The sequence below is a fragment of the Drosophila rhopaloa genome, unplaced genomic scaffold (assembly GCF_018152115.1).
Source record: "Drosophila rhopaloa isolate 14029-0021.01 unplaced genomic scaffold, ASM1815211v1 contig_2, whole genome shotgun sequence".
Classification (NCBI taxonomy): domain Eukaryota; kingdom Metazoa; phylum Arthropoda; class Insecta; order Diptera; family Drosophilidae; genus Drosophila; species Drosophila rhopaloa.
Window position 1 is genome coordinate 4,646,550 of NW_025335083.1, and position 21,487 is coordinate 4,668,036.

At 39.3% G+C, this 21,487-nt stretch overlaps 2 protein-coding genes across 2 annotated transcripts in view; one reads left to right on the forward strand and one right to left on the reverse strand.

Moving 5' to 3' along the window:
* The window catches only part of LOC108050616 (POU domain protein 2), a 34,553-nt gene extending 13,447 nt beyond the window's left edge, over positions 1 to 21,106 (reverse strand). The window contains exons 1-3 of the mRNA XM_017132382.2: positions 20,880 to 21,106; positions 17,706 to 18,368; positions 593 to 1,432 (exon numbers count right to left, since the gene is read on the reverse strand). Coding sequence (XP_016987871.1) covers positions 593 to 1,432; positions 17,706 to 18,156 — 1,291 coding nt within the window. The 5' untranslated portion in view covers positions 18,157 to 18,368; positions 20,880 to 21,106. The remainder of the gene's footprint in view (positions 1 to 592; positions 1,433 to 17,705; positions 18,369 to 20,879) is intronic.
* On the forward strand, positions 6,161 to 8,344 carry LOC108050617 (neprilysin). Its single transcript, XM_017132385.1, has one exon. The coding sequence runs from the start codon at positions 6,335 to 6,337 to the stop codon at positions 8,342 to 8,344; it is 2,010 nt and encodes a 669-aa protein (XP_016987874.1). The 5' UTR covers positions 6,161 to 6,334.
* Positions 21,107 to 21,487: the final 381 nt, after the last annotated feature.

Sequence of the window (21,487 nt, forward strand, 5' to 3'; positions counted from 1 at the left end):
TTTTGTAAATTTATTAATATTTTAGTGATTTTAAATGGAGTTTGTATGTTGGCAATTCTGAGGGGGACTTCCCCCTCTTTCTCTTTTTTGCTGGACTCTTAGTTTGGGGTAGGTGGTGGTATAAAAGGTATTGTATTAAGTTGAAAGCTTGTAATTGAGTTGAATTTCGTTTTATTTTTTCACTTTTTTGAGTGCTTGGTGTAGAGTTACCTTGGATTAGATTTGGCTGGGTAATGCTTTTGAGGGAAATACATGATGGACGCTTTAGAAGTTTTTAGGAAATCTTTTACGCTAGATATTCAAAGTATCAGAATGTGAAGCTTAAGAGTTTAGCAATTAACTAACAATATTTAAAATATTTTGGAAAATATATACAAATTAACTTTTTTAAGAAAACTTAGAACCATCTTTAAGGAAATTTGTATGAAATTGTGCGTAGTTGCAAAGCATAATCTACGCTTAGCTTACTCAAAAGTATCCATTTAACACATAAATATTTATATTGAATATAATTTGGTCATTTCTTAACTAACTAACCCATTCCCGCTCGTTTTTTTCGCCGCCAAACAATTAATTTGAGCATAAAACTTACCTTTGTTAGCAGGACGACAATGTCGACCATTTGGTACTGGCTGCTCGTAAATGCTGGGCTGCCTGGGTGGTTCCACCATCGTCGAGGAGGACGTGGAGTTCGGGACCTGCACCTCCCTGACTGGCGGTTGCTGTGGTGGCAATGGGGGTGGCACTGCCTTTGGTGGGGCAACGTGGAGCAGCTTCGTGGCATGGCCATTGGCAGCGCAAACGACGCCATGCCAATGATGGTTATGCCCCAGCTCAGATGGGACATCCTGGCCCTTCCCCGGCTCCACCACCAGGCAGTCCTGCTCCAGCTCCTGCTCCTGCTCCTGCTCCTGAAGGACTTCCTCCTCGTCACGCAACTGCTGCTGCTTGAGCTGGTGCTCCCGAATGAGGCGATCTCGTTCGTGGAAATGACGGACGAAGGAGTGGTCGCCGGTGTGATTCTGGTGATTCGGGTTATTCTGGTGGTGCTGCGCTGCTTTCGGCGGGGTTAACGACTTGAACGTCTCTGTTTTGGGGGGATACCCGACCAAGCCGGGCGGCAGACTATTAATTAATGTGCCCATTGTCCTTTGCTGGTAATGATGTTGTTGGAACATGATTTCGTGCAGCGGTATTAGAAAGTCTGGCAGGGATTTTTGTCGCTGTTTGACAGATGCCAGCGTCTCCATGCCAAAATACGAGACTGGCAGACATGTCTGGCCATCGCCACTTGCGGAAGTCATCTGCTGGCCAACATCCTTGTTGATGTCCCCGCCGTTGTTGCTATTATAATTATGATATCCAATGCCGTCGGCGGGCCTTAGATACCAGGGATTTAATATTGTTTTGCCACGACAGCTTGTAGCCAGCGCTATAAATCACAGAGAAATAAGTGAAAGCAGAGAAAAGGGTTAAACAATTGTATTTTTATGAACTAACCGAAATGAAGTGAGAATTTCCCAAAAAAAAGTGCTGATAAAATGGGCTAAAAAGGGTAAAAAAAAAGGGGTTTCGATATCATTATCAACACTTGCTGGCTTTTCACCCCTTCGATGGTAAACAGCCCTGTTCCTGCTCCTCCCAACCCCTTTTAATATTGCCAATGGAAACCGTTTATGTCACTACCAATTACTCATCATTATGGAACTTTGATACGCCTTTTTACCTTGTAACCCCCTCTGCACTGCACCCTTTGCCCATTTGGTTACGCTGCTTTTTAGTGGGGGTTGTACGCCATACTCGCTATATCCAGTTTTCAATCAGTTCTTTGTTCTTCGTCGATCTTTTCATTTACGACTTTGATTGATTATGAAATCTGTACATAATTTTCATTTTATAGTTTTTAGATAAGGACAGGAGGGAGTGAAATCCGAACATTTGTTCATCGAAGTGTGGGCGTTGTACGTCATCAGGCTGAGTGACACGCCCTTCGCTCAGCGATGGAGTAACTCTATTAGCTGCATTTTAGGACTACAAATGGAGAGAAACGAGTGGTAGGATAATAGATGACAGAGAGAATAGTCAGGAGTGAATTCAGGGATCTTACTGGGATCTACAAAGTTTCTTACTTATTATTATATTGTTCACCAAAACCATAAAAAGTTTAAAAATAATGTGTGTTTTAAAAATTATAGAAGCTAAAACATTATTTTAACCAACTGGACCTATTTTTATTACAAAAAGTCTCAGAAAGGTTAAGAATTTTCAAAGAATAGGTATAATAAATGACAGAGAGAATACACAAATGATAGGGATCTACGAAAATTTCCTACATACTATTATATTTCCTAAGGTATTCTGACAATATATGTCTATACATGTTCACCAAAAGCATAAAAAGTTAAAAGGATCTATGTTTTAAAAATTATATTAGCTTTTTTAATCAATTAGACCTATTTTTATTTAAAAAAAAGTCTCGGAATGGTTAAGAATTTTCAAAGAATTTGGTTGTTGATTCCTATTTACAAATATAGGCGCCATATAAACCCAAAATAAATTTAGAAAATTTCCCCCTCAACATTTTTCGACCTCCTATTTATTTTCTCGCCAACCACTGCTACCGTATGGCACATGATCACTTCATTGTTGATCATTTATGAGCCGGCACTCAACAGAAAAATACAGAACACTTTATGAATGAAACTTTGACCTATGGCTAATGATGCACAAAAATAAAAAAGCATCAAATACAATTGCCATCGCTTCAAGTCCAGCCGAGGCGACCACAAAATGTTCATTAGAGCGCCCAACACCGTCTGAATAATGAGAGAAGTTCACGAATCACGGGTCCGGGATAATTGTGATTGAAGCCAGTAGTCAGATCGGATCAGAGCCGATGTTATGCGTATTAATTTGATTTATGGCCGGGGTTCAGGTAGAACAAAGCCGGCAAAGCCGCAGGAAAGTCATTTCCCCTTCTTTTCGCCGGCACAGATTGAACCGGATTCTTTAGCATAACAATAAGGAAAATATTAGTTAACGTTTAACCCTCTGTCACCCCTTCGGCTTGTGCCGGCCACGCGACATCTTAAAGATGCAAAAAGGGTTGACACACCGGAAATGGAGCAGAAACATCTGATTCGAGCTGAGCTGTCAATTTAGCTTTTTTAGAGCAATTTCAATTGACTAGCTAAAAAACTGATAGATAATTCTATTTATTATACCCTTGCAGAGGGTATTATAATTTCAGTCAAAAGTTTGCAACGCAGTGAAGGAGACATTTCCGACCCTATAAAGTATATATATTCTTGATCAGCATCACCAGAAGAGTCGATCTAGCCATGTCCGTCTGTCCGTCCGTCTGTCCGTCTGTCCGTCTGTCCGTCTGTCCGTCTGTCCGTCTGTCCGTCCGTTTCTACGCAAACTAGTCCCTCAGTTTTAAAGCTATCTGCTTGAAACTTTCCCAAAAGTTGTCTTTCTATTGCAGGTAGTATATAAGTCGGAACGAGCCGGATCGGGCCACTATATCATATAGCTGCCATATAACTGAACGATCGGAAAAGCCATAACTTTGGTGTTTTTAAAGTTAGGAAGTTGGGATTTTCTATGGGTTTTATTTTTGGCTAATCAATCCGACCTACCAAATTTCATAAGGATCGGACGACTATATCCTATAGCCGCCATATAACTGATTGATCGGAAATGCCATAGCTTTGGTGTTTGTAAAGTTAGGAAGTTGGGATTTTCTATGGGTTTTATTTTTGGCCAATCAATCCGACCTACCAAATTTCATAAGGATCGGCCGACTATATCTTATAGCTGCCATATAACTGAACGATTGGAAATGACATAACTTTGGTGTTTTTAAAGTTAGGAAGTTGGGACATTTTATGAGTATTAAGAATACATCATATGAATAATTTTGGACAATATAATTTATAAAATATTCTGCAAGGGTATATCAACTTCGGCTCCGCCCGAAGTTAGCTTTCCTTTCTTGTTTTTAATCTGTTTTTAATTTTTTTTTTAATATTTTGCATCTATTTAGCAAAAATAATTTTTAATAAATAATTTAGAGAACAGGAATATACCTAAAAATCAGACCATTTTTATTCCTGAACAAATTAATTACAAAATATTTATAAACCAAAAATAAACGAAATAATGTTAATTTTTTTGTTTACCCCTGATAAAGAACATAAAAATTAAAATTTTTAATGTTAATTGATGGACTAGGGCTTACTTTGTATTTGTTAAATGTATAATTTTAATAAAAACAATATTTTTTTTAGTTTCTTAAATTAAAAATAGAAAAATATGTATTTTTTCTAGTATTTTTAATGCTTGCTTATTTTTGCAAACAATAATGTCACCACTGAATGCGAAGCGTGTTTGGGATTATGAAAATGAAATGAGGGCGGGTCGGGTTAGAAAGCTGACTTTCCATAATTGGAAAGGCTTCCTGTTTTCTGTAAATGATTTTTTTTAGCTCCTGTCAATATGCCTGAATGCGCGTGCCAGTCAAGGTCCTTTTGAGAGTGCAATCTGTCGAGGGGAGACTCTCGCTGAAAGATGAAGATCCAAAGGTGAAAGTTTCAATCAAATGAAGGGACCAAAAGGAGTCCTTGCTTGCACAGTTGCCATCGGAGCAGCTGCTTTAGCCGCACAAGCCGCAATTGTTAAAAAACTGAACATTAAATCCTTTTTTCAGGCTCAATTTGCCACTGGTGCCGTGCATCCTTTGGCCCCGTCTCCTAAGCCTCGCAAGCTGTTTCAACCAAATCGAAGGCGCTCCAAGGGAGCCGCCTGCCATCACCATTTCCCCGATTTTTTGGCATTGTTACTTTGTGCGATTATATTTACCTGCAACATGGCGATTAACGCGCATCCTGCTCTACCTGGGCCCTCTTTATTGCTATCCTATGCGCTTTGATTTCCCATTGCGGCAACATCCTTTATCCTTTGTGCTCCTTTGTTGCATGCACCGGCTGGCAAGCACATTAGAAAAAGTGAAAAGCGGGGGGAAGCAAAGGGGCAGCCCCGCAGAAGTGACAGGAGCGCAATGCATTGCCAGTTGGCTTCTTCCCTTCGATCCTTTAAGAATTTTCAATTACGCAATGCCTGCTAAGGAAATTCGCTGAATATCTCTTTTTTCGGTTGATTGAAATGAGTTTTTTTTATGATTTTTCTTTGGAAATATTTTTAATTGAGAAATTGGACCACACAGCAGCAAATGGAATTGAGTTGGCTATTTGTGTGCAGTCTTAAAGGTTATTACAAAATCAGCAGCTCATATGGTTAGAAGTGGTAATAAAGAGAACATTTTTATTGATTTCTTTTGTGTTTTCAATTTTACTCTGTAAAACCAAATTGTGGTGTGTTTATAATGTTTTCAAATTTGGGACCAGTTAGCATACAATTATTTATAGCTGTCTAGAAAAAAAATAAAAATAAATAAAAAAATAAATAAATTCATTAAATTCCATTTACATTGATGCTTTTTATTTTGCAATGCTTGTTGCCACTTTTTTGTTGAGTGCATTGCTTGAAATAAAATTCGGCAAGCAAAAAGTACAAAAATTCGTAAATTGTTTCGCCGATATTAAATTGAAATATATCACTATTTTTAACTCCACAATTTGGTGGTTCGGTTTCTGCAATTATAACTGGTACTATTCCAAGGCCCCCTCTCCACCAATTTCTCTCGGCCTACTGACTGATGTAACGAGTCTATTGCCAGACAAATACGTAACACATAAAAAACGATATAAAATATATACAAAATAAAACCAGCAGATGAGAGAGTTAAAAACCATTTAGAAATGTTTGCATTATAATTGCGGTGATTATTTCGGAACGGGGTCATTAACATGTGACATTCAAACAAAAATAAAGCAAACAAATCCGAAAAGAGTCCGAAGAGAATCACTCTGGGATGAGATCTCTGGAGAGCGATAAAATAGTTAAATCAGCATTTAGGGCAGCGAGAGCTTTCTAGACTGATAAGGGGTTTTTTTGGAGAATCGCGGTTAATTGAAGAATGCCAAGATTTGTGCGGAAGATTCAGCCGTTCTAAGGTAGAAGCATAAATTGTGCCACTAATGCGGTTTCTGTGGTGAATCCGAGTGTGAGTTGTATTACCTCAGCCACTGAAGCGTGTGCTCCCTCCCCTCCGACCCGAATGCCCCCCTTTTTGCTTTTGCCAGATCATGATTGTATAAATTGCCAAAGCGCGTTGCCAAAAAAGTTTAGAACTTTTCCGTCTGCGGCCGGGCGCGCAACTCCAGTTTAATTATTGCTCTCGAATCGTGTGTATTTGAGTGGAGTTTGGACCATGGTCAACGCTTTGTGGGCCACGTTAATATCGCTCATTTTAGCCCATCGTGTTTTCGCCAACGATCTATTTTTCCTGCCACCCACCACCATCCAGAAAGAGGAACTGCTTGAGGACTATGGCAAATTCCTGCTGTCCACCATGAACAGGAGCGTCGATCCCTGCGAGAACTTCTACGAATTCAGCTGTGGCGGTTGGAAAAAGGCGGAACTGGTACCGGAACAGGCCAGGAATACCAGTTTTCTCCACGCCATCCAGCACAAGATCGACGAGCAGGTCCTGGGATTCCTGCAAAATGCCACCAAAAGGGAGCTGGATGACTTGGGTGTCAATGGCACAAGGTCGGCGGAGGTGAAAGCCAAACAATTCTACGCCAGTTGTGTGGAAATGAAGGCCAACTTGTCATTGGGCTATCAGTATTTTCTGGATCTCGATGAGGATCGTTTGAGGAAGAGCAACGCGACTTACGATTGGATGTACATAAACTTCATGTCCAAATACGATATATATCCCCTGCTGCCTCTAAAAGTGCATTATAGTACCTCCTCCAGGAAGTTTGATCTACTGCTAACGCTTCCCAGTAAAGTTCTGGCCGGTATAAGTGAAGAGCAGCTGAAAAACATGACAAGAGAGTTTGGTTTGGATACCAGTGCAGACAAGGTTAAACAATTTGTGGAGAACTTTAACAACCTCACACAATTCGAAAGGAATTTGATTTCAGTAATCAAATCGCGAAATGAAACGGAGCAGTTAAATTACAAGGACTTCCTGGCAAAACACAAACACGATCGCTTGAACTGGACTCGCTTCTTTGAGCTGGCCTTCAATGGCAGTCAGGAAGGCCACTGGCCAGTGCTCAATCAACTGGATAATGTCAACGACTTGGTTTTCTTTCTGGAGCAAGCCAATCTGGAAACGCTTAAAGGTTATATTAAAATGCGAGAACTGCTCAAGTTTTATGGCTTGTGGAAAACTCAAACGAAAATAGGCGGAGTTCAAAATGAATGCCGCTCTTTGTCGGAAACGTACTACAATTTCGCTCTGCTGCCCTGGTTCATTGGTAAGGTGTTCGATAAGGAGAGACGTGCTGATATCCTGGGTGTGGCCAAGGACATCAAGGACACGTTTTACGATCTCTTGGACCACCATACCTGGTTGGATGATGAAACCCGATCGCAGGCCAAAACCAAGCTGGCTTCAATGGATATTTTAGTGGGTTATACGGATGATCTGCAGCATCGCGAGGTGATTGATGGGGTGTACACTGATATCAACATGACAGGGAACTGGTTTGAGAACCTGTGCATCATGGAAGGCAGTCGAGCCCGGATACGTCTGCGATCGGTGGATAAGGCATTGATTCCCCTTCTCATGCCCACGAGATCAGTGAATGCATATTATGCAGATTTCCTAAATCTAGCCTTCATCACCATTGGAATGGCCCAGTGGCCCTTTTACCATTTGGACTTCCCGGATGTGCTGAAATACGCCGGAGTGGGTAATATTATTGGTCATGAGATGGCCCACGGCTTCGACTCCTACTGCTATCAGTACAACTATGATGGCAAGAAGACCAACTGGTGGTCCACAGCTTCTCTGAGGAACTTCAAAGAGCGCTATCGCTGTCTGGAATCGCAGTATAATAAGTTCATTCTGATGGGCATCCAAACGAATGGCACTCTCACCTCTGGCGATAATATTGCCGATAATGTTGGCACCCGAATGGCTTACTATGCGTTCAAGCGGAAAACTGGCGACAAGGCTTGGTCGGAAAAACCACTGCGGGGAGTGAACTTCAACAACAAACAGCTGTTCTTCGTGAAGTTCGCCCAAACCTGGTGCAATGGGAAGGATAATGGCGAGAAGATCAGGAGACTGAGGACCGATGTCCACGCCTACGACGAGTTTCGGGTTCAGGGCACCCTGAGCAATATGCCCGAGTTTAGCGAGGCTTTCAACTGCAAACTGGGCACGGAAATGAATCCGCTCAAGAAGTGCGTGGTATGGTGAAATAAAGTTGAATGGGAAAAGAGAACAGGGGGCTATTGCTTTTATTTATAGAGTTTATAGGTGGCAAAATATTAGAAAATAAAAGTACCAGAAATAAATGGTAAATATTTAGATCAAATATTTTCAAATATAGTAGATTTCATTTTGATCATACAATAATAATATGTTAAACCAAAAATTAACATTAATAAAGTTTACTTTGCTAATAGTTTTTAGTTTGTTTACAAGAATGTTTCACCACGGCAGTGTTTTCAGAAAATGGAGCTCAAAGTTTTTAATTTTTAAACTTTAATAAAAGGCAAACCGAATTTTGTCTCCGAAATATAATATGTTAATAACTTGGCCAAGTGAAACTGTTGGTTCTCTTCCGAAACAAACTTTTGTTTTTGTTGAGTGAGAATTCAAAGAGACTGTAGGCCACAAGCCAAATAGTTGCAATGATTTCTTATAATCATTCTGCCTCAAAATTCGATGCAAATAAGATCAATATAAATAGTTTGTCTTTGGTATCGTTTGAGAAATTAAAAATCAAATAATTTTGTGTTAGTCTGCCCCAATGAAGACTTAATTTACTCATCCAGAGTTTATAGCTGCCCCAGTGCAATCAGCGATTTCTTGGTTCTTCTGCCGGCAGAAAATCGATTTTTCTCGGACTAAACTGACGCCCCCCACTTGGAACAGCTGATGGCCATCGAATAGAACAGAAACACTAATTGATTTGATGCAGAACCTGCTGCAGGAACGTCCTCCCACCGGCAATGGGTTCTCGAACTGTGGGCGGGTCCCGGCAATATTTGTCTTTTGACTTTGCAGCGATGACACCTTTCTCATTACGAATTAATGGCATTTTCGGCCCGAAAACAAAAGGTGCAACAAAAGAGCAAGAAGAAAGTCACCGGGTACAAGAAAAGGTGCAGAAAGTGAGGCTTCGGCCGAAAACCGTTGGCATGTTCTGTTTTTCTCAAAAAGAAAAACAGTTTTTACTATCATTAGTCGTCACTTGAGAGTCAGATACGGGGAACAAAAACCAATGCGCTCTGGCAAAGGAGTCAAAAGGAAGCCAAACCGTTGGATCGAGGCAGCGGCCTGCATACGAAATAAGGATATGTATTTGCTTAAGGATATTCGGGCTTATCTCGGGCGTCCGAGCGGCGGCCTAACGGATTTTCGAGCATTTGTTATGGATTTTCGGCGCCAGGTCTCTTATTAGCTGGCCAACAGGCAGGTAACTGATCCCGCTGCCTTTTGCATCCTCGCAGCGGGATTCCTGCTGACTCCTGGCAGGTCGTAAAAATCCTGCTCATGCATTGCAGATAGATCATTAATTTAATGGCCTTTGTGCACTGTGAAATGCAAAGTGCACTGCCGTGTATACGGATACCCACGTCACACAACTGATCGTGGAGGTGGTCTTCGGGCAAATCAAATTGCGAAATCTCCCAGGCTGGGAAATTCGAGACTGCAGTGCTCTATCTCATAATTGCATTTACCCTGCACAATGGACCAGTCAAATTAGCCATCATTTGTAATCTTCTAGCACAGGTTCCTCGGTCTCTGCCCCCTCCTCGTCCACCTCAACCCCTCCCCCCACTTGATCGCATTAATTCCATTTATGTAAACCATTGCAGAGAGGGCTTGTCGCAAGTAATTCGAAAGGCGTAGACGGTGTAATAAAAAATCAACTTGCTCGAGAAGTTCCTGGGGAGCGGAGGGGGTGGGTCCAGGCTGGGTGGGTGATGTACGGTGATGTACGGGATTGGGGCCATGGCGGGAAATATGGCCAGGATGAAGGGTTGTCGGGTGGCCATTGGAAACTTAATTTACTTCAATTTTTCCAAATAATTCTATGAATTGCAAATGGTTTTACTAAAAGTTAATAGAGTACAAAAATTAGGCCCTTTTGATCGTCTCAATGGTAAGTTTAAAAAGGTTTTACACAGGGAAAAATTAGGTAAGTATGTATTATTGTAAAATTGTTTATAATAAGACTTTAAAAAAGTTCTGATAATATTATCTTATTAATAAAGAAGAATTCTAGGCCAAAGAGTTGTGTTTCTTGAATAAAAATCAGCTTCAATAGTTTGTTTCTTTATATTTAATTATAACAACTTTTATTTTTATGGCAATATAATCTTGTACATATTTATATTTTACTTAATGTTGCTTTTGTATTTTGTATTTTGTATTTTGTGAAAGTAAAAGTAGATTTTAAAATGCAATGTAAAACAAGAAAGGAAAGCTAACTTCGGGCGGAGCCGAAGTTGATATACCCTTGCAGAATATTTTGTAAATTATATTCTCCAAAATTATTCATATGATGCATTCTTTATACTCATAAAAAATCCCAACTTTCTAACTTTAAAAACACCAAAGTTATGGCATTTCCAATCGTTCAGTTATATGGCAGCTATAGGATATAGTCGGCCGATCCTTATGAAATTTGGTAGGTCGGATTGATTGGCCAAATATAAAAGCCATAGAAAATCCCAACCTTCTAACTTTACAAACACCAAAGTTATGGCATTTCCGATCAATCAGTTATATAGCGGCTATAGGATATAGTCGGCCGATCCTTATGAAATTTGGTAGGTCGGATTAATTGGCCAAATATAATACCCATAGAGAGTCCCAACTTCCTAACTTAACAAACAGCAGAGTTATGGCATTTCCGATCAATCAGTTATATGGCAGCTATAGGATATAGTCGGCCGATCCCGGCCGTTCCGACTTATATACTGCGTGCAAAGGAAAGAAGGGTGTGTGCAAAGTTTCAATTCGATATCTTTAAAACTGAGAGACTAGTTCGCGTAGAAACAGACAGACGGACAGACAGACGGACAGACGGACATGGCTATATCAACTCAGGAGGTGATCCTGATCAAGAATATATATACTTTATAGGGTCGGAGATGTCTCCTTCACTGCGTTGCACACTTTTGACCAAAATTATAATACCCTCTGCAAGGGTATAAAGATAAATCTACGGATATTTGAATTTTAACTAAAAAAAATGTATCTAAAAAATGTTTATCTTTTATCCTATATATAAATCTACGGATATTTAAATTTGTACTAAAAAAATGTTTATCCTTTTCTGTTTATTAACTCAAATTTCATTGCAGACCTATTAACGTTTTCTGAGCCCCAATTAAAATGATTTTTTTATTCGTTATTAATTTTTAGTGGTTGACCTGACAACCCTATGACTTCGCGTACTGTGTAAACAACTTGCCAAAACCATGTTTCCATAATTACATGCAGAATGCCTTTTATGCCACGGCAACCTGCTTCCGCCGCTTAGCCCATAATGCCTCATCCACCTCAGCCCAGCCTCAACCTTCACCCATCACCCCTTTCCACATCCCCATCCACATCCACAGTTAGCCAACTGGCTGACCCACCATGCTCATCCTCATCCTCATCATCGTCCTCGTCATCATCTCCACCATCGCAGCAGAAATTGAACAAAAGGGGCGTCGTCGCAGGCCAGGCTAAGAGTTAAGCTTAGCCAGGCCAACAGTCAGGTAGGAACTACCAAAACAGTTGCACTTGCCGGGGATTTTCGGGAGGGGATTTGTGGCGGGAAGCGGCAGGAATCCATCGGTGCACTAGCTGCCAAGTCGGGTGTTCATGGTGAATTATGAAAATCGTTGCGAAATTAAGTTAAGAACTTTTTTCAGCTTAGCAGGAAGCAAAAAGGCAGCAGCAGTGGAAGTTGCAAATGGATATGGCAGCGTGAGGAGAACGTGAGTAGCTGCATTTTTAATTTTGTTGTTTTTATAAGATAAGAAAAAAAAAAAATTTAATAATTATTTATATTTTTTAAATTTATATTAATTTAAAATAATATACATTTTTTGTCAGCATTAAGCCTTAAGTATTATGTAGTATCTTATAAGATCGATTCATCCATCAATTACAATACAAAGGAGTATCAAAACTGACAGCTCAGAAAATCAATAAAAAGGTAATAAAACACAATAAAAGATTTGGCGATTATAGATCGCGAATATGAAGGCAATATTTAACTCGCTCAAAAGTATTAATATTCTTTAATACTGTAACTATTTTGAGTTACTTGTATTTTCCTGTAAAACCCTTAAAACTGGTGGTCACGCTGCCACCGCTGAGCTCCTGCAACCATTGGACCTTTGGCTTTATTAAATGGAGATGATCAATTTAAATATTTTGCAATTGTGGTTGCCGGTGATGCGTGAGCACCCTGACCCTCAGTTTTGGCGGTGTCCGCCACAAGAAGCCACCGCAGCTGGAGCAGGAGCAACATCATTGGAGTGGGGCAAATGCTTGCGGATCTTGATGCAACCTGCTGCTGCTGCTGCCGATGCTGCCGCCTCCTCTCGATTTGTATAAAAAATGTGCTTCATTTTATTTGGCCGCGACCGGCGTCCGCCTCCATGGGTAAACGCCCCAACTTTCAAGCCCTCAAACTGCGAGTCCCCCAACTCCGAAAACGCAGGCCAGCCGAAAATGCAGCCAAACAAATCGCATGTGGATCGCATGGATCGCTGGCGGCCCATGGCTTCTGCTGGATTTTCTGTATTTTCGCCAACGATTATCTAAATTGCATACGAAATTATTTTAATTAAAAATCTAATTTTCTTAGCCGCCTTACACGGTGCAAGGCAACCTCTTTTTTCGTTCGCTTTTTGGATCAAATGGAACTCCTTCCTCTCAAGGAAATTTTCGATTACCATATATTGATCTGAAAACGCTGGAAATTTTCGGTGCCGTTGACTTGTTTGTTCAATGAACCTTTAATTTGACGCGATTAAAATGATATTAGTGGTGGACGTCACATCTGTTGCAAAGGTTTTCCTTCGGCAATTTCTTAAACCTTCCCTGTAGAAGGTGTGAAGATGTGACGGCGTCAGCTGGGGCTTCATCTTACCAAACGTGACCGTTTATTGATTAATGATGCATAATTTGGTGGGGAATATTAGTCGGGTCTTGGTTAATTGACGCCTTTCCGGTATGGTTTCTTTTAAATAAGATCAGTAAGGGTTGAAGAAGTCAGAAGCACATAAAACTATTGCTTTGAAGAGGAATGTTGCTGCATTTTAAATATTTTTATTTAAAACCATTTTTTTGTTTTGTCATTTATGGTCACCCTATACATATTAAAAATGATTTGATAAACATTTTTGAATTCCCTCCTTATTAAAATGTTTCAGAAAGTGCTCTGAATTGTTTGTTAAGAAAAAGTAAATATAATCCATTTTAGTATGTTGATTGGAACTATAGAATGTTATATAGATTTTCAGAAGGTCATTTCAGAATCAGGGTTTTGTACAATATTTAAAATGCTTTCACAAAATTTTCTTGACAGGAAGACGGATGATAAAATAAGAATATTTTACAAATTTATTTTAGTTAATTTAAGGAAGAATAGTTAGTTACAAATGTAACAACAAATGAGCTTGCAGCATTTAATATTTCCTAAGAATTTGATAAGCAAATGTGAAATGCATTGTCAGTGACAAACCGTTCTACTCCTCTGAAAATAAAAGCTATTCATTAAATATTAAAGAAATCATTTCCCTACCATCTCGAATCGTACTCATCTTCAGAAGCTGAGAAATCCCCAGTTCAATGCGATTCAATCAACCACCAACCGATGCATAAAATTTAAATAAATGTTTGATTTGAATTTAATTGCTGCGGCAGGCAGAACCCGTCTGAGTTCCGTCAGAGAACCTCGATTGAATATAAATCAAATGCAACCGACAGCCGCACATCAGCGTGGATCAAAGGGACGCGCTAATCACACGCTGGGCCAAATAGGATCTAATTTCCACACAAGAAAAACCCATTTTTTACATGAGGAGATCGACAAAAGATCATATGGAGATGCGTTTATAGAGAGATCAGGTGCAGTCGTTGAGCATTCAAATTTCGCGCATCTCGGGAAGACAAATGATTGAGCAGGTAAGACAGGTAGAGGAGCTGGCAGGTAGCCCAACCATTTCAATTTGAATTTCGACAATAATTAAGCGCAACAATGGATTTATTGAGTTTTCCTCATCCACAACCATCGAATTGCTTCTGCGGTCCACGATGCCAGCGAGCCTACAATTAGTTGGGAACTCAAGAAGACCCTATCCTAGACCATTCCCTCCGATCTTGTGGCAGTTGCAATTATCATAATTATTTTCATTCATGCGGCGACGCATTGAGCATCTCCGACTGACAGTTCATCTCTCCCTGGTGGAGATTGGCGAGATAAATCCGAGTCTGCCCTGAATGAAATGTCTGAGTTCCTAACGCCGTTTCCCTTTTGTTATCCCGGCCTTATGTTCTCACAGATCCCAGTTGCAGAAGTTGGGAAGAGGATGTTTTCTTTTTCTTTGCATTTCCGGCACTTGCTGGCTGGAACTGCACTTATTTTGAATACCCTTTTGTGGGGAATGGGTTTATGCCTGTGATACTTCCTGAGATCTTGATGGAAGTTGACTAAAATAAGCTGAAAAGACTCCAGAGCTCTTTGATATTTATTTAGTCAGATTGTTATTGATTTAATTTGTTTTCTCAATAATAAAATATAAATTATATATTTATTTCAATAAAAAAAGTGTAAAGAGTGTTACATCATTTGGACGAGTGGAGTCGAACTTTCAAAACTCTAATCAAAGAATTGTGCCTTTTAGTTAAGTTAACTTTTCTTAAAATCATACATGGAAAACTTAATCATAATATTTGTGATAAATAACTTTGACAAAACGAATAATTTGTATTACATTTATATATTAGACATATATATTTACTCATACAATCTTTGAATTGCATCTACCAGCTTGCTTTACCATTTCCCCTGATGTATTTGCCGTTGATGTGCCATTGTGTGGCACTGGCTCATTTATGGCAAATTATTGTTCAAATCGTAATGGGAAGCTTGCTTTAGACTTGGGTGATGGATCGCCTCAAATGCTAACGATCTTGGGCCTAGATGAATATCACGAACATCTAACAGAAAATCTAATCAAAGAAACCAACCTCGGTGAGTTACATTTGGTTAAATCGACTTTAATTTCCGGTCGCGTGTTGGGATTTTTTTGGGATTAAACTCCCCTCCCTTTGTTTTACTTTAAATTTTTGATAATTGCGCACTTAAAGAGGTTTGATTTTTTGTGGGTTTTGCATGTCTGACGAGCATTTCCGAGCTGGAGCAGAGGAAATGGATTTACATATGAAGATGAATGGTAATGAGTCAAATTTAAATATGCTTAAATTGGGGTTTCGGTTCGCTTGCCTTTGAATACAATTGAGGTCACAAGAAGTGTTTTCGTGTCCCCCGAGTGAGATCATCAAACGGCAAAATGGCAATTTCAATAATCGAAAGAAAACAAGATGTTGCAACCCCTTTTTGGGTTGAGCAGGAGCAACAGGATGTGCGGCACCCTCTTCAACCCCTTGTGGTTCTTCTCGTCCTTGTCCCTTAAGACGGATGAAGTGTTTGACAACCCTTTCAATCTTCATAAATGTTCGCACTCGTGGCACAGGGCGTCTCTGTTGCAATATTAGCTTGGCTGCCGGGTCCCTTGTGTCGCATCCTTTTTTTCGACTATCAAGATGACGGCGACCTTTTGCCAATAAAAAATGAAATCTGTTTCGATGCATAAAAAATTGAAAATCCCATAAGCATGCGTTTGGCACGAGTTTTTCTTTGGCAAAAGGGGTTCCCCCTTTTCTTGAGGCTTGTTTCTTGGGCTGAAGGCTATGAAAAATGGCCGGGTTCTTGTTAACACGTTGTAAATACCTCATTTTTCACTTAACGGGTTTTTAAATACACATATGCATTTGAGTGGAGGCTTTTGGGCAGGGGAATTGGGAGGTAAAATGAAAAAAAGGGGACGTATATCAGGCTGTATACAGCAAACTATAGTTTGCAAGGTGGCTATGTTATTGTTTTTAAAATGACCATTAAAATATAAATGTTTAAATATGTTATATAAACGTAAGCTATTACGTTTAAGGGAATATTCAGTTTTTAATAAATCTTTAACTTTTAACTTTAGTTACACTTCATAACTTGATTACCAAACATTATTTAATTAAACTTTTAATATCTGTTGGTTTCTTAATTATGTATTTTGTATTAGATTATATATGTTGATTTTTATACCCTTGCAGAGGGTATTATAATTTTGGTCAAAAGTGTGCAACGCAGTGAAGGAGACATCTCCGACCCTATAAAGTATATATATTCTTGATCACGATCACCTCCTGAGTTGATATAGCCATGTCCGTCTGTCCGTCTGTCCGTCTGTCCGTCTGTCTGTTTCTTCGCAGTTTTAAAGCTATCGAGTTCAAACTTTGCACACACCCTTCTTTCCTTTGCACGCAGTATATATGTCGGAACGGCCGGGATCGGCCGACTATATCCTATAGCTTCCATATAACTGATTGATCGGAAATGCCATAACTTTGGTGTTTGTAAAGTTGGGAGGTGGGAATTTTCTATGGGTTTTATATTTGGCCAATCAATCCGACCTACCTAAATTTCATAAGGATCGGCCGACTATATCCTATAGCTGCCATATAACTGAACGATTGGAAATGCTATAACTTTGGTGTTTTTAAAGTTAGGAAGTTGGGATTTTTTATGAGTATTAAGAACGCATCATATGAATAATTTTGGAGAATATAATTTACAGAGTATTCTGCAAGGGTATATCAACTTCGGCTCCGCCCGAAGTTAGCTTTCCTTTCTTGTTAATGTTGTTGTCATGAAACCCTAATATATATTATTAAAAAAGGAAAACAAAAAGGGATCAATAAGTTAAGAATAAGCGAACATTTTTGGATTCTATGTATTTACATTAAACAAATTTAATTTAAAAAGCTTAAGCCGATTTGGATGAAAATTATCTTATTTATCGATTTCAGAATTTCGGTTTAACATTTAAAAAATCGGAGGACTATATTATATCAGAAAGTCAACCTAACTTAATTGTTTTTGAGTATATAAATCGAAATATTACATATTTGTAGCAACTGCAAGGGTATAAATTCTACGGCTTGCCGAAAATTGGTTGTTTAACCCAAAAATAGAACCTTGATATTCGAAGTTTCGATAATGAGCTAACACAATTGGGAGTTTCTGACAAAGTAAAAATGTTTACAATTAAATTTCTTGAAACATGTAGTATTTTATTGATTTTTGTATTAATTTATTATTTAAATAAAATATTCTACCCACTATCACTTTCCAAAACCCAGTTTGCAACTCATAATATTTAATTAAACATATTTAATAACATATTCCCAGCGTTTGAGCCCCCTGCCCATGTATGGCTTATTAAGCTTGCAACATATTCCCATTCCCATGAGAGGGGCAACTCACCTGGTGCTGATGCTGTCTGCTGGTGGTTCATGGGATTGCAGGTGACTCTCTCTGGCGGCGACTCCATGAATTCCTGCTTGACTTGAATCTGCGGGAGGCGCAGCGATCCCTCAAAAGACTCCTTGGTGGGTGGAACTGGTGGGCAGTTGTCTTTAGGGTTAAAGCCATTCAAATGGCCAACGTTAGCGGCATAATTAGCCGCTGATGCTGCCATTGCCGGCAGTTGCAGTTGATCGTCGACTAGAGTTGCTGAAACGCCTTGGCCAGTAATTTGAACATTAACACCTGCCGCCGATGTTGCTGCTGCCAGGCAATGAGTTGCTGCTGTCGGCGACGTCAGCAACATGGCTGTTGCAGTTGCTGCTGTTGCTGTTGCTGCTGTTGCTGCTGTCGAGCTCAAGCGTTGATGATGGGAATTGTCGGCGAGTGTTGTTGCCAGCAGTAATGGCATAGTTGTTGCTGCCGCCGATGTTGCAGTTGCTCTTGTTGCTGCTGTTGCTGCCGTTGCGTTGCAGTTCGTCAGCAGCAAATTGCGTCGCTTTGATTTATGGGAACCTCTGCTGCTCCTTGCTGCCTGTGGCGACTTGTTTGCCGCTCCGGTTGCTGTCTCAGATTATGATATTGACCCATGGACCGCTGGCGATATATATTCCTGCCTCCTGCCTGCAAACGGTCGATAATTAAAAATGTCTTCTTCTGCTGAAAGCTTAATTTGCTGTTAAGTGCATTTTAAAAAGCTGTTATTAAACATATAACGCAGTGATCTTTGTTACTCGATAGCGGAAGTAATTGATTTTCCCTTAACATTCCCCATTTCCACCTGACTTAGGACTGTGGATCACGTTGCAGCTGAAAACAGTGACATGGTTTGATTTTGAACTGATGTTTGCATACGAATTTATTGCCTAGATTACTCAGTTTCATTTAATAGATGGTTCATGAGTAAGTCGGTCTGTCTACGCCTTTCGCGATTAACAAGTTTGTATTTCGATAGGACTTTGTGAGAGGGTAGGTCTGAAAAGGTTGGAATTGTTCTTACAAACGTAGGCCAAAACTATCAAATTCTTCAAAAAGGTTTATTAATATCTATATCCTACTACAAAGATTTCTTAAAAACTGATATGACTCAACGGTCAGCCACTAATTCTTGTAGAAGCAATCGAAATTATCTACAAATTTTCTTTTATTAAGAGTGTGCTGATTTTGGAACTATATAAATTAAGATAATGTAGAATACAGGATATTAAAATCGCTATCAAAATGTAAAAAGATAACATACTTTCCTTCTCCAAATTGCTTATGACCAGTCCAAACAATTTCTTTAAAATTTCCCATGGCCTATCAAATCAGCTCCCACAGCTCTAAAGTGGTTGTATAAAATTTTACAGCAGTAAATATCATATAAGGCACTAAAACCTCAACTTTGTATTATTATGCAAACAAAAATGGAAAGAAAATGGGCAAACTGACGGGCATATTTACCAATTGTGGCTTGAAACGAAATTGTTGTAAATTGAAAACAAATTGAAGTCAAATGTGATAAGGGCCCGAGGAAGAACTGGGTGGGAGTCGAAAAATCACAGCTAAAGGCGATGAAATCAAAGGAAATATAAATGGAAAATTAAACTACATCGAGGAGGAGAACGAACTGCGATGACGATCAAATGCCCCGAACAACAAGTCACCTCGCAGATAAGATATGGCGCTGAAAAGTGCATCGAGTTTATGGAAATGGTGAGGAGGGGGCATTTACATACATAACCTTAACCATTTATAGAGGCGGGACGGGGCAACTAACATTAATGGCACTTGTAAACAAATCAATTGAGTTGTCAGTATCGACGGCAAATTGGCCACAGCCAAAGTGCCACACGAAGATTGTTTATCAATTTTGCCAGTCGGTAAATTATGTTCTTTGCATGTCAGCAACCAATTGCCAGGAGTCGATATACCGGCCACATCAAAGTGGCCGCCGACTAAATGCAGTCGCTTTTTCCCCACTGCTACTTTCAATAATTCCCAATCGAGCCGGTAATTTCTTATTGGCCCGATATCGGGGTTTTCGCTATTTTTGTTTAACTTTATCTTGTTTTAAAATTAAACACAATTGCTTACTCCAGTTGGGATCGTATCGCCTATCGTATAATACCGAACATTGCGATTGTTTGTCTCCAATTTGAAATGTGTGTTTTTATAATTTCCCATTGGGTGTACACAGTTTGGTTGTAAAGATACGGGGCAACTAAGTTGATGATGTGATTTGTCGACTTTTGGTTGAGAAATTGTTTGTCGTGATTATCGAATCATTGCCAGGAGTGGAACAGTTTAACAGCTCATAAAAATACGAGATAGTGTTACCATAACACACAATCAATTTAAAAATAGTTATATGTATTTAGAAATAGACAACAATGTAATTTAGTAAAAGGTATTGTTCAAATTGTTTAATAATAATTTAGTCATTACTAGTTTATTATTCGTTATTGACAAACTTTAGATAGTATTCATTAATGTAATGAAAATTCGGTTTTAATTGAGGCGGTTTACAAAATAAATATTAAAATGCTTAGGAATATTTTAGAATTAATACTCATGAAATGATGAATTGATTACTAAAATAAAATATAATTTTTTAGATTTCTATATGACAAATGTTTTGTAAGCTACCAAAAGAGCAGACAAATATTTTTATAATTTATATTAGAAAATTGAAAAACTCGAATTTGAAATCATTTCATCGGAAATAACTTCAAGACAACTACTTTTTCTGGTATTAAGAAATTAAGGATTAAATATGATTAAAATTATTATTAATCTTAAGTAGAGGGACTCGAACTTTTCCTTTTAAGGTTTGCCTTAAAGTTGTCAAAATCGGGTTAGGGCTAGCGAAAGTCTGGCTAAGATCTCTGATGGATTTAGTTCGGCTGTCTAGCTGCGACTGTCAGCCATATCGGGACACTTGTTGGCCCTCAAACACATATGGCCAATTAAGGACGCAGAAATACAGGCACACACTGGGGACGACCTCATTAAGAATCTGACAAGCCAGAAGAAACTATGCCCCTCGATTCTCCTGCAGCTGGATTTAGCTGATCCATCGATCCAATTGAGTGTGGGCGTTACAAGACAAGCTCCTTGACACACTCATACGGTCTCAAAAAGAGGTAAACTTACTTGGGCTGGATGATGGCGCACCTCCTTCGTGGTTTTTCACTTTTTTATGTTTAGTTCTTTCTGTCTCGAATTATAATTTAATTGTTTATTTTGCCACACTTTTATAAATTGTAATTGCCAACGAGAATCGCGACAGCTTCACGCCCTTTCTTGATTTTCTGTGGCCAGGTGAGGTGAGGTGATCTCTGCCTTTTGGGACAATTCTCCGAGACACGCTTTTTGATTGACTTCCGACAAACGACTGACTTAAAAAAACGCGCAAGGAGATATGGGCAAAAAGTAAAAAAAAAAAAAGAGTAAAAAAAGAGAAAGAGCAAAAAGAAGCCAAGTTCGCGACGACTTCCGACGACGTCCGACGTATCCACAAAATGTCAAGCGAGTACAAAAAAATACTTTTTTTTTATAGAAGATGTTGGAGAGAGTGAGTGAGTGTGTTGGGTTGCCTGCGATTGTGTGTGTGAGGGGGTGGAAGGGGGACTATAAAACAGGTGGAGGGGGTGGTGCGTGGGTGTTTTGGGGCGTTTGACTTCGTTTTTCTTTCTTCTTTCTCTCGCTGCTTTTTTTGCAGGAGGTTTTAAAATCAAAAGCGTGTATTGTGTGGGTGGGAT

Bases quoted from the DNA above. Each gene is read 5' to 3' on its own strand.
- LOC108050617 (XM_017132385.1), top strand. From the start codon at position 6,335: ATGGTCAACGCTTTGTGGGCCACGTTAATATCGCTCATTTTAGCCCAT.